Source organism: Mustela nivalis, assembly GCF_964662115.1.
Source record: "Mustela nivalis genome assembly, chromosome: X".
Lineage (NCBI taxonomy): Eukaryota > Metazoa > Chordata > Mammalia > Carnivora > Mustelidae > Mustela > Mustela nivalis.
Genome location: NC_139040.1, coordinates 112,364,316 through 112,384,807, shown reverse-complemented (window position 1 = coordinate 112,384,807; position 20,492 = coordinate 112,364,316). Strand labels below are relative to the sequence as shown.

Here is a 20,492-nt window from a genome sequence, read left to right as displayed (position 1 = left end):
TTCACTATGATTGTGCCTAGTCTCCAAGTCCCAAACTGAAATTCTCTGCTAATTCCAGATAAACCCATCTTCTTTTTTTTTTTTTTTTTAAAGATTTTATTTTTATTTATTTGACAGAGAGAGATCACAAGTAGGCAGAGAGAGAGAGAGAGGGAAGCAGGCTCCCTGTTGAGCAGAGAGCCCGATGCGGGACTCGATCCCAGGACCCCGAGATCATGACCTGAGCCGAAGGCAGCGGCTTAACCCACTGAGCCACCCAGGTGTCCCTAAACCCATCTTCTTGGTAAAATAACTGGATGCTTAGTTTTAAGGTTAAAGTAATATAAATAAGGAACTAAGCCCACAGAGAGACAGAAATCTTCAATCAACAAAATTAGAAATTGAAACAGCAGTTTAACCCAGGCAACATCAAAAGACTCCAGGGCCATCCAGGCCTTTGGGCTTCTTACACAAAATGATAAAGGAAAAAGTAATCAACACCTCATGTAAACTTTTTTAAATTATACAAAAACTCAGGAGTATTCAACCATTAAAAAATAGGCTACCTCTTTTTGATACAAAGACCAGGTGAGAATTCCTCAATAAAATAACACTAAAGCCAAGCTCACTTCATAGAGAAAAATATCCTAAATAAATTCATAATATTTCCAATATAGCAGTGAATTAACATTAGAAAATGCATTCCAAATGGAAATCACTATCATAGCAAAAAAAAAAAAAAAAAAAAAAAGAGGGAAAAAGGATGGGACTGTGTGCAAGGGTAAAGAAAAAGCTTTTGACAAAATAAATAAATAACACTTGCTGATGATAATAAGTTTTGGCAAGCTTGCATTACAAAAGAATTTCCATGCTTGCTTTGGCACCAAATACAGTAACATTGGAACAATACAGAGAAGACTAGCATGGCCCCTGTGCAAGGATGACATGCAAATTTCTTAAGCATTCCATATTGGAAAAAAATAAATAAAAAGAGAGAACGAAAGAAAGATTGATTTCCATTTTCTAAAATCTATAATGAATATACTAAACAGGAACTACTGCAAATACATCTAATAGGTTTGACAAGAAAACAAAGACCTATGATATCAAATCCACTGTCTACAACTGGATGAAAATGCATACATAGTACACAACTATTAGGCAAAACTATGAATACCAAAGTAAATAAAAGGAAAGAATAATGAAAAGAAAGAGGTAAAAATGGTGGCAACATGATATCTTAATTAAAAAGTTCCAAGTCATTGGTACAGAAATTAGTAAGACACATAAACAACTTCAGAAAGATGTTGTATAAAAAAATCAACACAGCAAATTAAGGAATCTGATAAAACAAAATCACTAACAAATTACAACATGTAATGGAAAATATATTACTGAAAACAATAATATCCAATATATACTTAATACAAAACCAAAAAGACATCTACAGTTTCTTCAGGAGATAACTACAAAAACATACTGATAGGCTAACACAAATCAAAACCACAATAAGATACCAACTTACATCAGTCAGAATGGATAAAATTAACAACACAGGAAACAACAGGTAGTGGTGAGGATGCAGAGAAAGGAGAACCCTCTTACACTGTTGGTGGGAATGCAAACAGATGCAAACACGCTGGAAAATAGTATGGCAGTTCCTCAAAGAGTTAAAAATAGAACTACCCTACAACCTGACCCTTATCCAAAGGATACAAGAATATTGATTTGAAGGGCCAGCAACATCCACAATAGCCAAAATATGGAAAGAGCCCAGATGTCCACCAACAGACAAATGGGTAAAGAAGTAGTGGTATATATATATATACATACATACATATACACACATACATACAGTGGAATATTATTCAGGCATCAGAATGAAATCTTGCCACTTGCAATGACGTGACTGGAACTAGAGGGCATTATGCTAAGTGAAATATGTTAGAGAAACACAAATACCATATGATTTCACTCATTTGTGGAATTCAAGAAACAAAACAGATGAACATAGGGGAAGGGAAGAAAAAATAAAAGAAGATGAAAATAGAGAGCGAGACAAACCATGAGAGGATCTTAATACAGGACGCAAACTGATGGTTGCTGGAGGGGAAGAAGGTGGGTAGGGGAATGGGCATTAAGAAGGTCACATGATGCAGGGCACCTGGGTGGCTCAGTGGGTTAAGCTGCTGCCTTTGGCTCAGGTCATGATCTCAGGGTCCTGGGATCGAGTCCCGCATGGGGCACTCTGCTCAGCGGGGAGCCTGCTTCCTCCTCTCTCTCTCTGCCTGCCTCTATGCCTGCTTGTGATCTCTCTCTGTCGAATAAATAAATAAAATCTTTAAAAAAAAAAGTCACATGATGGAATGAGCACTGGGTGTTATATGCAACTGATGAATCACTAAACTCTACCTCTGACACTAATAATATATTGTACGTTAAACTGAATTTAAATGAAAAAAAATTTAAAAACTCACTGAAAGGGACACCTGGGTGCTACAGTCGGTTAAGCATCTGTCTTCGGCTCAGGTCAGGATCCCAGGATCTTGGGATCGAGGCCTTCATCGGGCTCCCTGCTCAGAGAGAAGACTGCTTCTCCCTCTCCCACTCGCCCTGCTTGTGTTCCTTCTCTCGCTGTGTCTCTGTCAAATAAATAAATAAAATCTTAAAAAAAAGTATGGGTTGTTTGTAGCAGTGTGACTCCGCAAGCTGTGCTAATAACCAATTGAAAATTTGCCATTGAAAGTGGACTGGGCTTTGTTAACATCTCAATAGAACAAAAGGTACAAGGTACAAACTAAAAGAGACTAGCAAGTATCACAATAATTATACACAAGGATGGAAATTCATTCCAGAACCTTGGAGCAATGAGAATGATGTCAACTAAAAGAAGCCCCAGGAAGGTGGTCAGGTTAAGGAGCACCCCACTTTCCCATGGGATTTCTAAGGGCCTTGATGGGGGTATGGGGAGGTATGAAGTGAGAAAAGGAAGGAACTCCAGACCTGCTAACTATCTGCAAGTTCCCTGAATGAAACCTGAAGGGCTCATCCACCCAGAAAAGGGATCCCATGGGATTCTTACCCTATGACAGCCACGTCTGGGAAGCCTCAGGCAGGAGCTGTGTGATGAGGTGTACCTTGAATTCCTATCAGAAGGCTCACAGATTTGAAGTCTTCAGTGTGAAGAGTTGGCCTTAGGTCAGCTGATTGGAGGAGCCAAGGACCTTTTAGGAATGTAGTGAGACACTGAGCGAGTAATGAGGTATGCACCCCCCACATAAGTGGGGCCCAAGAGTCCCACATGTGGAGGGCTCCAACAACGCAGCTAAGCTTAGGCACCCAAATACTTCCTAATGGAGGTAGGGAACAGAATGAGACCCTTCCTTGGTCTGAGAACAACAGGCTGAGAAGAGTCAGTGAAAGCCCCTGTGTGAGCACTGTGAGACTCCTCCCCCTACAATGCAGCACACCACACACTACCTCCATCACTTCTTTCTCCGCCCACATAGCCCCGCCCACAGAGCCCCACCCATAGAGCCCCGCCCACAGAGCCCCGCCCCCACCTCCCAGGGTCCTCCTCCGGGACCCAGACCCACATGACCGGAAGTGGACCTCCTGGCCCTCGACAACTTCCTCCGGACCACGCCGTGGGTAGTGAGGCCTTGTCGGAAAGCTCCTGCCTAGGGTGAGCCCGAACTGGGGACCTGTATACTGTTAGGGGTCGAGGTGCGAGGAGTCCTGGGTTACAACTTTGGGAATACACCTTCGACAACCCCCCAGCCCCAAATCCCCCGGAAAGAGAGGCCCAATAGGCCCTGTCCCGCTCCGCCCCTGCTCTCGGGGCTCGGAGGCCCCAACATGGCGGTTAAGCCCCAGGTCCCTTCACTTATCTCGCAGGGTCTGGGGGATTGCAGGCCTTGTCCCGGGACTGCCAGACTCTGGCTCAGCTCAGCACAGGCAGAGACCCTAAGGCCTACTGGCGGGAAAGAGACGGCCTTTGAGACGACTAAGGGGAATCCATACCCCAGAACAGAGGCCACACGGAGTCCCCAGTCCTGGCCTTGGCCTAAGAGGGTCCAGGCTGGTCAGGAACACTGCGGTCACCCTGGTAATGCCCAGGCAGGGCTGGCTGGGCTCACACCACCTTCCTCCTCAGGGCCCAGGCTGACCAGGGTAACGGGAGCCCTGTGGGGTCCTAGAGCAGTGCCCTGAGGGACCCTGCAGGGGCGGCCGTTGGCAAAGCCAGGGTGGGATCTCTCCGCTTAAGGGGCCTCCCACCATCCCTCCTCTCCAGGTGCCCTCGCTGCCTGCCAACCCTGACCAGTGTCGCCATGCCTCGGCGCCAGAAAAACAAGGCCCGTGTCCGGGAGAAACGCCATCAGGGCCGCGGTGAGGCTCAGGGTGTCGGGGGTGCTCCTGCTGCTGTAGTGGCAGCAGCAGAGGAGGAGCCCCCCCGCGCTCCCCCGGGCTCCCCAGAGGAGGCGGGTCCATCTTCACCATCCGAAGGTGGACCCGCCCCTGGGTCTCCTGGCGCAGGGTCCCCAGGCCTGCCAGGCAGCCAGGGCGCCGAGAACCCGGCCGCGGCCGTGGCTGCGGCCGCGGCTACGGCCCCGGCCGCCCCTCTGGCCATTCGCAAAACGCCCCTGATCCGCAAGGCTAGCATGCTGGTGCAGTTCCTGCTGGAGAAGCACAGCTCCGGGGAGCCCCTGATGCGCGCGGCGCTGCTGAAGATCATCGGCAGGAAATACCGCGAGCACTTCCCCGAGATCTTCAGGCTCACCTCCCAGCGCATGGAGCTGGTCTTCGGCCTGGAGGTCCGGGAGGCCGACGACCGCGGCCAGTCCTACACGCTGGTCAGCAAGCTGGCCCAACCGGGCGAGGGCACCCTGGGCGGCGGCAGCAAGGGGCTGCCCAAGTCCGGCCTCCTGATGGCGCTCCTGGGCGTGATCTTCATGAAGGGCAACCGCGCCAGCGAGGAGGAGGTCTGGGAGTTCCTCAACGTGCTGGGCGTGCAGGAGGGCAAGAGGCACCTGGTCTTCGGTGAGCCGCGCAAGCTCATCACCCGAGACCTGGTGCGCCAGGGCTACCTGGAGTACCGCCCGGTGCCCTCCAGCGACCCTCTGCGCCACGAGTTCCTGTGGGGCCCGAAGGCCCGCGCGGAGACCAGCAAGATGCAGGTGCTGCAGGTCCTGGCCAAGATCAACGACACGGTGCCCAGCTCTTACCCCCAGCTGTACGAGGAGGCTCTGCTAGATGAGGAGGAGCGCGTGGGGGCCAGACCCCAGGCCAGGGGGGCTGCCACGAAGGGGGCCCGTAGCAGGCGCCGCGTCTAGTCAGGCAGTCGGGGCGGCTGCTTTTCCCTGGGGTGGAAGAGGGCACCTTTCCAGTAGTGCAGAGCCCTAGGGATCAGAGGGAAAAAAAGCATAGATGTTCCTCCTGTTTGTTCTAAACTGTTAGCTTCTATAAGCATATATAGTTATTTAGGTGTTCTCAAATTTTTTTTTCTTGTAATAGTTCATTTAGCTCTAGAATATAAACTTAAGAATGGCATGGATCTCATTTATTGCTGTCTCACAAGGGAGAGTTATAGGTTTGGTATATGAACAAGAAAGTCACAAACCATCTATACTATATGTATGATCCAAAAGCAGATAACAAAGGGCATTGCTTTTTTTTTTTCCTGTTCCACATAAGTAATCTGTAGGTCTATTTTTTCTTTAAGTGTTCAAATGTTGTTCATTTTAATTGAATATTTTGCATCTGAATCTAAGTTTATTAATGCCATAGATAACACATTTATTACTATTCAGGTTTAAAAGTAAGATTTTTGTTTTTGTAAACAAGCTGAAAAACCTATAGTATTTTCTTTTTGCTACAGAGCAAGGTAACATGTTACTGGAATTGGGTTTTTCATGGGAATATGAAAGAACATCATAAGAAAATACTTGGGATCAAAAATTGATGACACATAAGTAACCATTCTCTTTGTCTTTACTTTTAAAGTTAAATAATATATACCTGGATATGCATAGCTAATTCAAAAAGTGTGAGAAATTAAATCAAATAAATTAAACTTCTGGCTCATTCCCTTTTTTCCTCTAGCATTAATTGATTACTTGCTCTTTGGAAAACTCCCTAAAAGCACCGGGATGGTTAAGAAAAATAAGACCGGCCCATGGCACATAGAATTATAGACTTTAGGGGCACCTGGGTGGCTCAGTGGGTTAAGCCTCTGCCTTCGGCTTAGGTCATGATCTCAGGGTCCTGGAATCGAGCCCAGGGTGGGGCTCTCTGCTCAGCGGGGAGCCTGCTTCCCATTCTCTCTGTGCCTGCCTCTCTGCCTACCTGTGATCTCTCTCTCTCTCTCTCTCAAATAAATTTAAAAAAGAAAAAAAAAGAATTGTGGACTTTAGCAGTAGTCAGCATATAATGAGGATGGTAGGATACATTCTAAGAAATAAATAAATGACAAGTAAAAAAAGAGGTGCACAAGGTGGGGGGGGGTCCTAGATGAGAACAGTATGGTGTAAATTACCTGATCAAGGCTGTGCTGGCCTGGGTAAAGTGCCAGTCCCTTGAGGGGGAGGTCTTTCTAAGCCAAGGTGTGCAGTGGGCTGGATGTGGCTGTGGGAACATCTGGCAGGACGGGACCAGGTCCTCAGTCAGTGACTAGGCCTAGAATGGAAAAGATTTTCACAGTTACTTTGGGATTGTGACAAAACCACGGACAGTCCCTGGCTGGGGCCGGAATGGAAGGGGTCCTGTATGCTTGCTCCAGTGCAGGTAAGCCAGTGCACAAATGTGTTCTAGGCATAGAGTGTCCAGAGGGTTTCTGAGTAATCAGAGTAATACTCCATTGAAGTGAGATTCCAGAAGCCCCTGGACTTTACCACTTATCAAGGGGTAAGTAAAAGCTCTTACTCCATTAAAAGGGCATTTTAACTAAGTTTTTTTTAGTATAATTTGTCAAACCCTTAAGGGAGGGGCCAAATTTTAGTGGCGATAAAATGAATGAAAATAGGGGCTGGTTTGGATGGAAATGGACCCATGAGGGAAGTTGTTGATCCTCGGCACAAATAGCAACTTATAGTTGCATCCACCTGGAGAAGACAACCCCAAACCCATATTAAAGAATAGATGCTTTGATGGGCAAATAGTATTGAGTTTTATTTGTCCAGGAGCATTTTGTGGATTTAGATTTCTATATTATTTGGAGTTGCATATTCTCTAATTCAAGCTGGAAATAAAATTCTGTGAGGAAACAATGTCACCATCTGGGGTCAAAATCATCTTAGTAATAACTGCCATTCATTAAAAGTACCAAACTTAGGGGCACCTAGGTGACTGGCTGTTGGCTAAGCGGCTGACTTCAGCTCAGGTTATGATCTCAGGGCCTTGGAATGAAGCCCTGAGTCCGGCTTCACACTCAGTGGGGAGTCTGCTTTTCCCTCTCCTTCTCCCTCTGACCTTCCCCCTGCTCATAATCTCTCTTTCAAATAAATAAAATCCTTAAAATAAATAAATAAAAATACTGAACTTTGCCCAACACTGTGCCAGGTGGGCAACACTGAGGTGGGTTAAACACATCCAATGTAGGTCTGTTGTCCTACCTGATAAATATTGGACTCACTTTTCAGCTGAAGAACTTAGAAGATTCTCAAATTTAAGGCGGGAAAGTAACTCTGCTGGCCTAGACCCTGGCTCTGGATTCCTCTAGAGTCCACATTGCCACTCCTCCCAGGGTGAGGCACACCTGTGTCGCTTATTTCATTTTTTTAGCTCAGTATTCAAAATGTATTTTAGGTGTTAAAAAGCACAACTTCATACCCAAAATACAGTTCTGGAATACACAGCCCAAGGAGCAAGCAATAGAAATAGCAAAATCAGGGTGCAGTATGAATAAAGAAAGAGACAGTATTCAGTAACAATTACATTATCAACAAAGGAAATGTCAGTAAACCTCAAAAGATCAGGGACTCACAGTATCATGTGGCTGAGCCCCTTCATTGTGGAAAGTAAATCTTTTAGAAGTGAAATTATGGAAGGGGCTGAGACTGTGATGTGAAGAAGAGAGCAGCTTGCTTTCTGTGAGAGCACACCACCAACCGTGGGCCCCTACCTCTCCCAGCTTCTTCATCTCACATCACCCTGGGAATCAACCCATTCACTGCTAGCTTTGCAGTAGGGAGACTAAGCAAGTGTTTGGAAGGATGAGGTATTTCCCAGGAAGCCTTTCAAAGAAGAGACAGAGGTCAATACGAAAATTCTGAAGAATGAGGACTACGGAGGCAAACACCCCACAATAACTAGAATCACGGGAAGACTGGCGGGTGACCCCCTTGGCAGAACCGCCAAGATAAGCATTCCCTCACTCATTTTGGGGTCCTCAGGGCCAAGAGAGCTTTGGTCCACATGGGTGATCTTAGGCTGAAAGAAAGTGGAAACCCAGGGCCTGCTAGGAGTCAAGGTAAGGATCCTAAGAGAAGACTAGCGGCAAACCCCCACCTGGGTCAGAGAGGGACCCCATGAAGCCTGAATCCTGATATCACACCTGGAAAGGAACAGGCAGGAGTAACTTGTGCAGGCCCTGTGTTTCCACTTTCTTTCAGCCTAAGATCACCCATGTAAACCAAAGCTCTTGTGGTCCTGAGAAACCCTAAACAAGTGAGGGCATGCTTATCTTGGCAGCTCTGCCTTGGCCTCCTGGGTCTGAGAGGGGTCTCCGGCCTGTCTACCTATGAAGCTAGTTACTATGGGGCTCCCATGGTTTAAGGTAAGACACCTCAGGCAAGCAAAGGAAGGAGTCTCAGGTCCTACCAGTAATGAAAAGGAGGATTCTGAGTGAGAACTTAGGGAACCCTTTTCCCTGAGACCTGAGAGAATCACATAGAACCCTGCCTTTGCTAGAAGCCCTTGAATACCTGAGCATTGCTGACATAATGTGACATATTCACTTCCTCCTATGGTGTCACAAGGGGATGGGAGACTTAGTCTAAGGGGGTGTGGCTTAAGCAGCAACAGTGGAAAGATTTCACAGGCCAAAGTGAATAGCCTGAGGATTCAAGGAGTCACACGCCCCTAACAGTAGGAGAACTTGAAAGCATTAGTTTCTTACAAGTGTCTAGCTTCAGGACACCAAAGACAGGTATGACCAGATAAAGAGATCCTCACTTTCTTCTAGGGGTCATAGGGTGGTAAAGACCTTGATATGAGGGGCAGGTCTAAGAGTAAGGGAGGGAGGAACTCCAGGCCATGAAAAGGGTCAAGGATCAATGCAAGGACCAAGGGAGTACCCACCACTGAACAGAGAGAGTGACCAAGAATCTGGCTGCACGCCTGGCTTCAGCCCTAAGAACTAGTGCCAGGTTATCAAGTCAAAAATCCCCCAACACTTATTTCTATCAGATTTACAAGGACTGAAATCCTTAGTTTGAAGGTACAGTTACCATTCAATGAAAGGGGTGGAGTTGCCAGCCCCTACACAGATCCAAAGTAAGGACCCTTAATGAGGATTGAAGACCACAAAGAGGCCAGGATAGAAAATTCCCCACTGAACATTCCGACCTAGACAGGAATTATAAGCTGGAGACCACTTTTACTTCCTTATTGTGGGTGCCAGGGATGCTTGTGATGTCAGCCTCAGGAGAAAAGAGGAAAAAACCCCATGACCTGCCACTAGTTGGATGCGTGTCTTCCGTAAGAGACTCCTAAACTACAAGACCGGCAGCCCCTCCTGTCACCCCAGCATGCCTGAGGCAGGTCTGACAGGAAGCAGCATAAATCTCACTCTACTTTGCTTCACAGGTTTCCCAACGGACTGGCTGATTTGGGAACGGGAGCCCTGTGGGTTTTTAGAGAAGTGCCCTCGAGGAAAACCACAAATGTAGCCTCCTTATATACCACCAGCCAAGGTGGTGTATTCATGCTGAAGGTGGGCACATCCCGTTAAACTGTCTTCCTTCAGTGGGCCCTCATTGCCTGCTCTCCCACTCACACTCCTGACCACTGTCTGTGATCATACTCATTATGCCTCGGAGTCAGAAGAGTAAGCACCGCACTCGTGAGAAACACCACCAGTCTCACAGTAACTCCCAGAATCACAAGGGAGTTCAGGCCCCTGTAGCAATGGAAGAGGCCCCCACCTCCTCTTCTCCTGTTTTAGAGGGTAATGCCCAAAATCTATCAGCTACAGAGTCAACTAGCACTTCCCAGGAGTCTTGGGGTGGCACATCTACCACCATTACCTCTTCAGATATTTCTGGTACAAGATCTGATGAGCGTGAGGACAGACAAAATAAGGAGCACCTATGTTTCCCTAAGGTCTCATTTTCCACTAAGAGCTCATGCACTGATATTCTAACTATGAAGGTGGGTTTGCTGGAACAGTTTCTTCTGTACAAATATAAAATGAAACAGCCCATTGTGAAGGAAGACATGATGAAGGTTATTGGCCAAAATTACAAAAACCAATATCCTGAGATCCTTAAGAGAGCCTCTGAACGCATTGAGGTTGTCTTTGCAGTTGAACTGAAAGAAGCTGATTCAACCAGACACTCCTATGACCTGGTCAGCAAAGTGAAACTCCCTAACAATGGGAGGGTGCGTGCTGGCAGGGGGTTACCCAAGACCGGTCTCCTGATGACAGTCCTGGGTGTGATCTTCATGAAGGGCAACTGTGCTGCTGAGGAAGACATCTGGAAATTCCTGGGTATGATGCGAGTATTTGCTGGGAGGAAGCATTTCATCTATGGTGAGCCCAGAAAGCTCATCACCAAAGACTTGGTGAGACTACGGTACCTGGAGTACCGCCAAGTACTGAACAGTGAACCTCCACGCTACGAGTTCCTGTGGGGTCCAAAAGCTCAAGCTGAAACCAGCAAGATGAAAGTCCTGGAATATTTGGCCAAGGTCAATGATACAGTTCCCAATGTCTTCTCATCAAGATATGAAGAAGCTTTGAGAGATGAGGAAGCAAGAGCCCGAGCCAGACCTACCACAACAGCCAGTGTGCATTATAGGGGCACATCCAGCAGTTTCTCCCACTCCTATTAAAATCTGAGGTTTCAAAAAAAAATCATCTAAATAAGAAAATATGACATCATCGTAGGGGTTTTCAGGGAAATGTGGAAGAATCCCACAGTAAATTTACTGTGATAAAGGAATATAAAAAAATGAGAAAACATCAACTTTGGTGCTCTTTATGCCTTCAGTCTTTTGTTTCATAAAATTAAAGGATCTACACTTCAATATCCTTAGTTTCATAAAGAATTTAGGGGACATTACTTCACAACAAGTCAGACCTCATATTCTCTTATTCCCCAAATGTCTACTAGTGACCTGCTTTCTGGAAGGTGCAATGCTAGGAATGGGAATGCGAACATAAAGACCTAGCCTTTCCCACAGAACTTTAGAAACTAGTAGCTATGATGGTAAGGAAGATACTGAGATACCCTCTGTGTCTTATGAAGTTAAAAAAAAGAAAAACAGGATGAGAAGGGAGGTGTCCTAAGGCAGATGAGTGTGTATATTCCCTGAAACAAGGCAGTTTAAGTTTGGGGATCTTGCAGGTCAATCTATGTGATATAATTTAAAATTAATCTACATGATGGACTAGACTGAGGGTATGGGAATGGTGATCAGAGGCTATACCGTAAGATGATGCATCTCAGAGATGAGAGAAAAAAAAAAAATCTCTAAATGGAAAACTACACTGTGCTGTAAGGTCTGAAATTAAGGTTCAATATTATGGGTTCCTTGACATTTAGTGAAACCAACAGGGCCTCAAATTGCCTAAATGAAAGCTCCCCTCCAGACTGTACACTTGAAGATAAGGTCCACTATCAAACAACCATCTTCATCAAGGGGACAAGGGGCATACCTTGCTTATTCCTAAGTAGCAGATCTCTGTTCCCTTCCAGCTTGCAGAATTATTCAAAGAAGCTGATTACATGGTACCATGGGAAATAAGGTCACCTCAACCTCTTGACACCAAACATTGCCTCCCACAGATGTACTCATTCATTGTATACTTCAGTGACCCTCACATTTTACTATGTAGCACATTGTGCCCTTCTCCCCTAGCCAAGTGAGTACACATGATTAATAACCAGTTGTCTGTCTCATCTCTGCAGTGTCGGGTGGTACATGTTTGAAGTCCACATAACCATAGAGTGGAAGTTCCTTCCTCACCTCATGGGGTAAAAAGGAGGCCATTAAAACAAACTCTGATAAATTACTTTGGCATTGTAGATAATCCAAAAAGAAATGTCTACCTGGGGCAGTGTATTAACCTGTTAGGAAAGCCCTAAGACAATAACACACGCTGGGTGGTTTAAAATCAAATTTATTTTCTCATAGTTCTGAAGGCTGAAGTCCAATGTCAAGGAGCTGGCAAGATTGGTTTCCTCTAAGGCTCCTCTCCTTGGTTCCCATATGGCCACCCACTTTATTTGGTTGTCCTTTTGTGTGTAAGAATCTCTGATGTCTCTTTTGGGCCCTAGTCTTTTTTTAAATAAGGACACTAATCAGAGTGGGTTATGGCCCACCCTAATGGCCTAATTTTAATTTAACCATCTCTTTTATGACTTCATTTCCAACTATAGTCACATTCTGAGGTATGCGGCCAGTGGGGGGGGGGGGTGTCATGGCATCAACATACACTTTTTGGAGACACAATTCAGCTCCAAAAGAAAAACAAGAATCAAAGGTATCTTTGTTACTATCTCAATAAAGAAGAATATACTGCACAAATAGGTGTTCTAAATACAATGACTCCAGGGTGTTTCAAGAGAAAAGGATGAACTCCCTTGAGGTGACACCCCCAGAAGGCACTGTATTGACATTTATTTGCTTTGAACTGGTGAAGTCAGAGTCCACTGTATTAAAAGAGCATTTTAATTAGATTATCTTGGTTATATTTTTGCAAATTCTAAGAGAAGGTTAGATTTGGTGGGGAGGAAACAAATGAAAATAGAGGTGATTTGAATGGAAGGACAATTGGGAAGAATGTAAAGAGTAGGTCCCTGACAAAATGCAAGGAGTTTTAAGTTGTATCCAGGTGGGGAAAGAAAAGCCACACACCAAAATTCAATAATAAACACTCTAATAGGGAAGAGATACTTAATTTTACTTGCTAAAAGTGAATTTTTGGATGATTTGATGTTCTTTTGTCTTTTGCCAGTCATCTTGAAAGATGCTTTATAAACAGTACCTACATTCCTACAGTCTTTCAATATAGTTTACCAAACTCAGCTGGCACATGAAGAACTGCAAATATTCTCATATGCACAAGGTGTTAAGTGTCAGAACTAGACTATACCACTAGTGTGAATTCATCCAGGGCATACAGTGGGTTACCACTCCCATCCTGAAGCAGACCTTATGAAACTTTATTCACTTTTCTTGTCACTACTTCGAATATACCTCAGGGGGAAAAAAGGAATATATGGCCAGAGCAGTAAGAATACCAAAATAAATGAGAAGTACAAATAATGAAAGGAAGGATATAATATCTCCAAACAATGCATAGTGTTGCTTAACTTCAAAAAATGGCAGTCTCATGAAACTGTCTGGCTTAGCCTGGTTCCTATGGCAAGCATTTTAGAACAGAAGCTACCTAAGAGGACAAGTTTGGGTAGTAGAGAGAAGGAATGGATCAGTGTAGTTTTTTACTCTGATATTTTGCTGCCCAAGCTAAGTCTCTTAATTGTTTTTCACCTTCCCCATCTCCTATCAGTCCTGGGACACAGACTCATCCTCTTTAAGATTTGCAAGAAGGTGATCACTTAAAAGTTTGCAGGGATGTGGCATTGCTTTGAAAGCCTTTCATTAAAGAGACGAGAGCCAACATGAGGACTGTATGAACAAAGGCGGACGAAAGCAACATGCAGTCAGGTAGGCAGTCATACAGTGACCTCCCCTCCCCTGCTCTTACTTACATCTACGCTGTCAGACTGATGTCTCTGTAAGTAAGGTATCAAGGATGTGAGGGCCATGTAAGGGTGGTGTTGGAAAGAAGGGCCAGGGTCCTAGATGAATGTAACTGACAATCCTGTATGACACTAAGGGTGTTCTCCACCCCAGAACAGAGGGGGCACCAGAGATCCCGCCCCCTGCTGCCAGCCTTGAAAGACCATGTCGTTGGTGACAGGAAGAACAGCCTTCACTTCCTCTTGGGGCGTCTAAGGAAGGTACGAGACTTTGCAGTCGGCGGCCACCTTAGGACAGGCAAGGGAGGAATCCTCCTGAACCAAGCACAAGGTGAGGAGCCTGATTAAGGAATAAGAGAACCCCCTCACCCCTCAACGGGCCTCCTTCCGAGGCCCTGCCGCCACCGCCACTTTTGGTCCTAGCCGCCCCCCCCCCCCCCGTCTACCCGTCACGCCTGCGCCTCCTTATCCCCCCCCCCCCCCGCACGAGTGCGCACACGTGGCAGAGCGGTCAGTCAAGCTGAGGTTGATTTTTCAAAGGTTGCAAGGTGAGGGCTTTGGTGGGAGGCGCTAGTTCAGTAGAGGGAGGAAAAGACCCTAACAAGAATCAAGGTTAGGAAACTTAGGTAGAAATTCTGAACAGAGCCATGCTAGCGGCTCCCGGGGAAAATAAGCATGGCGGTCGGTCAGGTGGGCCTGAGTTTTCCCTCCATATTTGAAGGACCAGAACGCTGAAGGTATTGATCTCAGGGGAAGTGTACCATGCCCTGAAGGAAATCAAGGATGTGGAAATCCGAGTTAGGACTGCAGGGACCAATAATTCTAGAACAATAAGGTGGCATAGAACTAACTGCAGCCATCAATCCTGGGGAGCTCTGGGGCAGGGCTGTCGGGCTTCTTGGGGATGAAAGAGCCTTGGTCTGAGGGCCAGGGCCCTAAGTTAGCAAATGAAAGTATTCAGCTGGGAATCAGAGCAAGGACTCTGAGAACTAAAGGAATCTGTCCTGATGACATATTGACTGACATTCATTTTTTTCCTATGGTGTCACGTGAGAGTTGTGGGGGAGGAGAGTGTGTGCTGGCGGGGGGGGGGGGGGGGGGGCGGCAGGTGAGAGATTTGGTTTAAAAGGGATTGTTTGGGGCACCTGGGTGGCTCAGTGGGTTAAAGCCTCTGCCTTTGGCTCAGGTCATGATCTCAGGGTCCTGGGATCGAGCCCCGCACCAGGCTCTCTGCTCAGCAGTGAGCCTGTTTCCCTCTCTCTCTCTCTGCCTGCCTCTCTGTCTACTTGTGATCTCTCTCTGTCAAATAAATAAATAAAATCTTTTAAAAAATAAATACATAAAAGGGATTGTTTGCCCTCTGCAGTAGGAGGATTTCTAGATCTTTCTAAGAGTTAATGTGAGGACCAAGACATCTGAATAGAACAACCACAGTGAGAGTACAAGAGAAACCATCCCCAGTTCTTAGCCTTGGAAAACAATGGGCAGGGAAGACAATTCCCATATTCTTACAGGTGGTGTAAGGAGATATTGGCAGGGAGAGAAGATTTCCAGACTATGCTAGGAGCCAAAGAAAAGCTGGAAATGACTACTGGTCATTTGGAAAGATAACAAAAATGATAAAAAATCAGATCCCTAACTTTGCATTCAGAACTTGAGTTCTTTTTTTTTTTTTTTAAAGGTTTTATTTATTTGAAAGAGATCACAAGTAGGCAGAGAGGCAGGCAGAGAAAGAGGGGAAAGCAGGCTCCCTACCGAGCTGAGAGCCCGATGTGAGGCTCGATCCCAGGATGCTGGGATCATTACCTAAGGCAAAGGTAGAGGCTTAACCCACTGAGCCACCCAGGCACCCAGAACTCGAGTTCTGAGACTCACCCTCACTTATTTATTATCAAATCTGAGAGAGAAGAGATCTTTAATGTGAGGGTACAACCACAAGTGGGCAGAAGGGAGGTATGTCAGGCACTACCTGGAGGCCATGACTACCCTGAATGAGAAATAAGTACCAAAACAGCCCAGGAAGGAGAGGGCTCCACACAGCTCTCAGTTGGGGACCCCCGATAGGGATTGGGAATAAGAAGCTGCTAGTTTACTTCTTCCTCTGGGGTCTCTGGCTTTTGTTTGAAATATCGACTTCACAGCAATACAATAGAGGAGGCCAAGGACCTGTGGAGAGTTGACAAGATGATCTTGAAATTGAACTGAGAAACCCTGGCAGCCCAGAATAGAGGTCCCCTACTGGCAGCCTCTGATGTCACTCCAGTACACCCCAGGCAGGGCTGGCAGATAGCAGTCTAAGGTTCCCTTTAATTTCCTCTGTAGGGTTCTTAAGGGACAGGCTGACTAGAACAGGAACCTTGTGGGTTCCTAGAGTACTACCCTCAAGTAAACCTGCAGAGGCAGCCTTGGTTAAAGCCAAGGTGGAATCTTCTACTGAAGGTGCTCACATCATCTCATTCTCTTTCCTTCAGGGGTCTACGTCCCCTGATCTCTTGCCTGCTGTCTGTGACTCTAGTGTCATCATGCCTCGGAGACAGAAGAGTAAGCTCCGGGCTTCTGAGAAACGAGGCCGGGCTCGAGCTGAGGCTCAGGGTGAGGGTGCTCAGGCCACAGTAGCCGTGGAAGAGGAGTCCACTTCCTCCTCTCCTCCTCAGAGTGAAGATACTACCCAGAGTCTGCCTCCTGCTGTGTCAAGTAGCACTTTTCAGGGGCGTCGAAGAGCACAAGCCATCGCCATTACTTCTACAGCCAATATGTGCACTAGATCTGATGAAGATTCCAACAGCCAAGATGAGGATAGAGCAAGCCCCTTTGAGGTCCCATACTACACTGAGAGTGCAGGTGAAGATTCTTTAATCAGGAAGCCTGGCTTGCTGGAGCAGTTCCTTCTGTACAAGTATAAAATGAAACAACCCATTTTGAAGGAAGACATGCTGAAGATTATTGGCCAAAATTACGAAGACCAATTCCCTGAGATCCTCAAGAAAGCCTCTGAGCGCATTGAGATTGTCTTTGCAGTTGATCTGAAGGAAATCGACTCAACCAAACAATCCTACGACCTCATCAGCAAGCTCAAACTCCCCAACAATGGGAGGGTGCGAGCTGGCAGGGGGCTACCCAAGACCGGTCTCCTGATGAATATCCTGGGAATGATCTTCATGAAGGGCAACTGCGCTGCTGAGGAAGACATCTGGAAATTCCTGGGTATGATGCGAGTATATGCTGGGAGGAAGCACTTCATCTATGGAGAGCCCAGAAAGCTCATCACCAAAGATCTGGTGCGGCTGGAGTATCTAGAATACCGCCAGGTGGCCAACAGTGATCCTCCACGCTACGAGTTCCTGTGGGGTCCGAAAGCCCAAGCTGAAACCAGCAAGATGAAAGTCCTGGAATTTCTGGCAAAAGTTAATGATACCATCCCCAGCGCTTTCCCATCCTATTATGAAGAAGCTCTGAAAGATGAGGAAAAGAAAGTCCAAACCAGAGCCATGGTCACGGCTGGCACTATTGCCAAAGTCCTTGTACCTTCCAGGCCCATGCCCCAGAATATCTTCCCACCCCTAGTGAAATCTGAGGTCTGTTATCCTCAAGATAAGAAAACATAAATTCACAATAGGGATTATATTATTAGCAATGTGAAAGAATCCCATAGTATAGTAGTAAGCATAATGGAATAGAAAAAAAAAAATTAAACATGGTTATTCGAGTTTTTACTTGTTCCCTTTAGTCTTTAGTGTTACAAAATTAAAGTATTTACTCTTCAGTTTTGTTAGTTTTTTCAAGAAAGAAATTAAATCTTATGAAATTATACTTTGTGTTTATTGGCTCTTCTGTTCGTCACACAGTGGGTATCTGCTCACGGGAAAGCTTAGTGTTAGGAGTGCGGACGCGAGTATAAAGGAAACCCAGCCTCTACTCACAGAATTTTAAAGACTTTGAGCTTCATTCATACAAGTAAGTTGATGAAATATCCTCTGTGGCCCACAGACTTATCTGTCAAAGGAATGGGTGAGGAGGAGGGTAATCATTGTGAGAATAATGAAGTGGAAATTTCCTGAGCAATGCGGTTTGGAACTTTAGGAACTTGCCAGCCCTCGGTGGGATCTAATTTTCATTTCTGGTGTGTGGTGGGCTAGCTGAGGTTGTGGAATTGGTGGGTAGAGGCCAGACTCCTCATTGCTACACTTGAGAATTGCGGGACACTAACCCTGTGTTAGTCTGCTCTGGCTGCTATAACAACATACCAAGGACTGGGTGACTTAAACAACAGACATTTTGACCGTGATGGAGGCTGGGAAGTTCACAATCCAGGTGCCAGCAGATTCAATTTCTGGTGAGAGCCCTCTTCCTACATTGCAAATGGCTAACTTCTCCATGTGTCTTCACATGGCAGAGAGAGAAAGTTTTGGTTTCTCTTATTCTTAGGAGAACACTAATTACATCATGGGTGTGCTATCCCCATGAACTCATCTAAACCAAATTATCTCCCAAAGTGTCCACCTTCAATTACCTTCAAATTAGGTGTTAGGGCTTCAATATATGAATTTTGATGTGGCGGGGCGGGGGGGGGTTGTGGGACGGGGCACAAACATTCAGTCTATAACAGAAAACTGGTGCTACCAATTTACTTTGGGATTATGGGTAAACCTAAGAGAAGTCGCCATTTGGGACAGGAAAGGAAGGTGTCATTTGTTCTTATTTCAGTGCAGATGAATACAGCAGGCGAAGTAGGTAATCTATGCACAACATCCTCATGAAGTTTCTCAGAAATAAGGGTGAGAGTGGTGCCTGGGTGGCTCAGTGGGTTAAGGCCTCTGCCTTCGGCTCAGGTCATGATCCCAGGGTCCTGGGATCCAGCCCTGCATTGGGATCTCTGCTCAGCAGGGAGGCTGCTCCCCCCCCCCTGCCTGCCTCTCTGCCTACTTGTGATCTCTGTCTGTCAAATAAATAAATTAAAAAAAAAAAAAAAAGAAAAAGAAAGAAGGGTGAGAGCCCCTTCAGGTGGGATACCACTGTGCTGGCACTGCTTGCCCTGTGTTGGGAGAGCCAGAGCCTGCTCCCTTAAAAGGGCATTTTAATTAGATTATCTTGAATATAATTTGGCAAACTCTGAGCAAGGGCTAGCTCTTGTTAAGGGTGTAATGAATGTTAACAGAGGTCATTTGGGAGGACACTTAGAAGGGATGGGAGGGCCTGTACCTTGAGACCAACTGTAGGAACCTGAGTTGCATCCAACTGAGAAAGACAACTCCATGCCTAAATTAAATGACAGATGATCTAATGGGGAAAATGTAGTTACTTTTACTAGCTAGGGCAAATTTTTGATTGCCTGTGTTCTTTGAGAATACTGCATATTCTCTGATACTTTCTGGATTAAAAAAGAAAATAACAGTGCCTTCTTAGCACAGTGGGCAGCGCGTCAGTCTCATAAAAAAAATAACAAGAGGGGTGGGTGGTATAATTGGGATCAAAATAATATTAATTTCCATTTTTAAAGTACTGGGTAATATTTGCTAATCACCTTGTCATGTGGTTATGTGTATATATTCCAAATGAAAGAGTTTACCAAACTCACTTGGGTGATGCAGAACTTGCAATTTTCTCAAGTTTACAAGAATGGACTGTACCAGAGCTGGGACTAGACACCTGGCTTAAATTTGCCTAAAGGCCACATGGTTCTACTTCTCCCAATGCAAGGCAGACCTTATATACTCACTAACCCAAAATTTTTCTCAGGTACTACAAAGGCATTTGAAATCAAAGTACTGAAAGCAGGCCTACTGAAGGGAAAGTAAACATAAAAATAAATCATAATTTGGAGATTATCCTTCATTTCCTTTTTCTAGGATCCTACTGAAAGCTAACTCTGCCCCAGACCTGGTATTTTGTCCAGTTCCAGCAACTTCAGTCATTACAGCACCCTTCACCTGGGACTTCCCAGTGTGCCCTCCTTCCAACTCTGGAACCTGACCTTCTGACCAGTTCTTCACTGTGGCCTCCTCTGATGGATGCTCGCTGTTCTTAATGGAGCAGAACACCTGTATTAACTGCTCGTGCCCTAACTTAGAGCATTCCAACTCCCTGGCGGTCACTTGCTTCACCATATCATCTTTATATGGTGTTTATGTGGTAATACGGAGATCTTCTTTTCTTTCTCTCTCTCAACACACCTGAAATTGCCTTCTCCAAATGGTAAACCTTTTAATAGATGGTTTAAATAGCTTCTGCAAATAAATTTATGAATCATTTTCTTCACACATTTATTAACGTGTATCAAGTTTACAAGTAAGTTTTTGTATTTTGTAAATCAAATTGGAAGACCTTCCCAATTATTCTGAATTCAGAACAGGACAACAGGGCATTAGAATAGGTGCTACTTTGGGAATATAAAATAACTTCATAGGAAAATTATCTGGATCAATAAAAAGAGCAAAATAAAGTAAAAGATTATCAATTCCTATCTTCCTTATCTTGTCTAGCCTGTTGTTCAGTAAAACTTAATGACACATACCTAAATTTGCTTACTTAAGAATTTATAAGAAATTAAATCTAAAATAAATTGGAAAATATGCTCAACTATTCTCT

At 45.3% G+C, this 20,492-nt stretch overlaps 2 protein-coding genes across 3 annotated transcripts in view; both read left to right on the top strand.

Moving 5' to 3' along the window:
- The window catches only part of LOC309855939 (uncharacterized protein), a 41,127-nt gene extending 29,983 nt beyond the window's left edge, over nucleotides 1–11,144 (top strand). Inside the window, exons 3-5 of the mRNA XM_082716531.1 lie at nucleotides 3,550–3,664; nucleotides 4,274–5,292; nucleotides 9,986–11,144. Of these exons, the coding sequence (XP_082572657.1) occupies nucleotides 3,550–3,664; nucleotides 4,274–5,292; nucleotides 9,986–11,031 (2,180 nt within the window). The 3' untranslated portion in view covers nucleotides 11,032–11,144. The remainder of the gene's footprint in view (nucleotides 1–3,549; nucleotides 3,665–4,273; nucleotides 5,293–9,985) is intronic.
- Nucleotides 11,145–14,156: 3,012 nt separating this feature from the next.
- On the top strand, nucleotides 14,157–17,651 carry LOC309856498 (melanoma-associated antigen B5-like). Of its 2 annotated transcripts, none has more exons than XM_082717783.1 (2): nucleotides 14,157–14,238; nucleotides 16,379–17,651. In XM_082717783.1, exon 2 carries the CDS (start codon nucleotides 16,430–16,432, stop codon nucleotides 17,510–17,512), a length of 1,083 nt encoding a protein of 360 aa, XP_082573909.1. In that variant the 5' UTR covers nucleotides 14,157–14,238; nucleotides 16,379–16,429; the 3' UTR covers nucleotides 17,513–17,651. The 2 variants fall into 2 exon arrangements, with proteins under 2 accessions (XP_082573909.1, XP_082573910.1); XM_082717784.1 differs by lacking the exon at nucleotides 14,157–14,238 and adding an exon at nucleotides 14,421–14,455.
- Nucleotides 17,652–20,492: the final 2,841 nt, after the last annotated feature.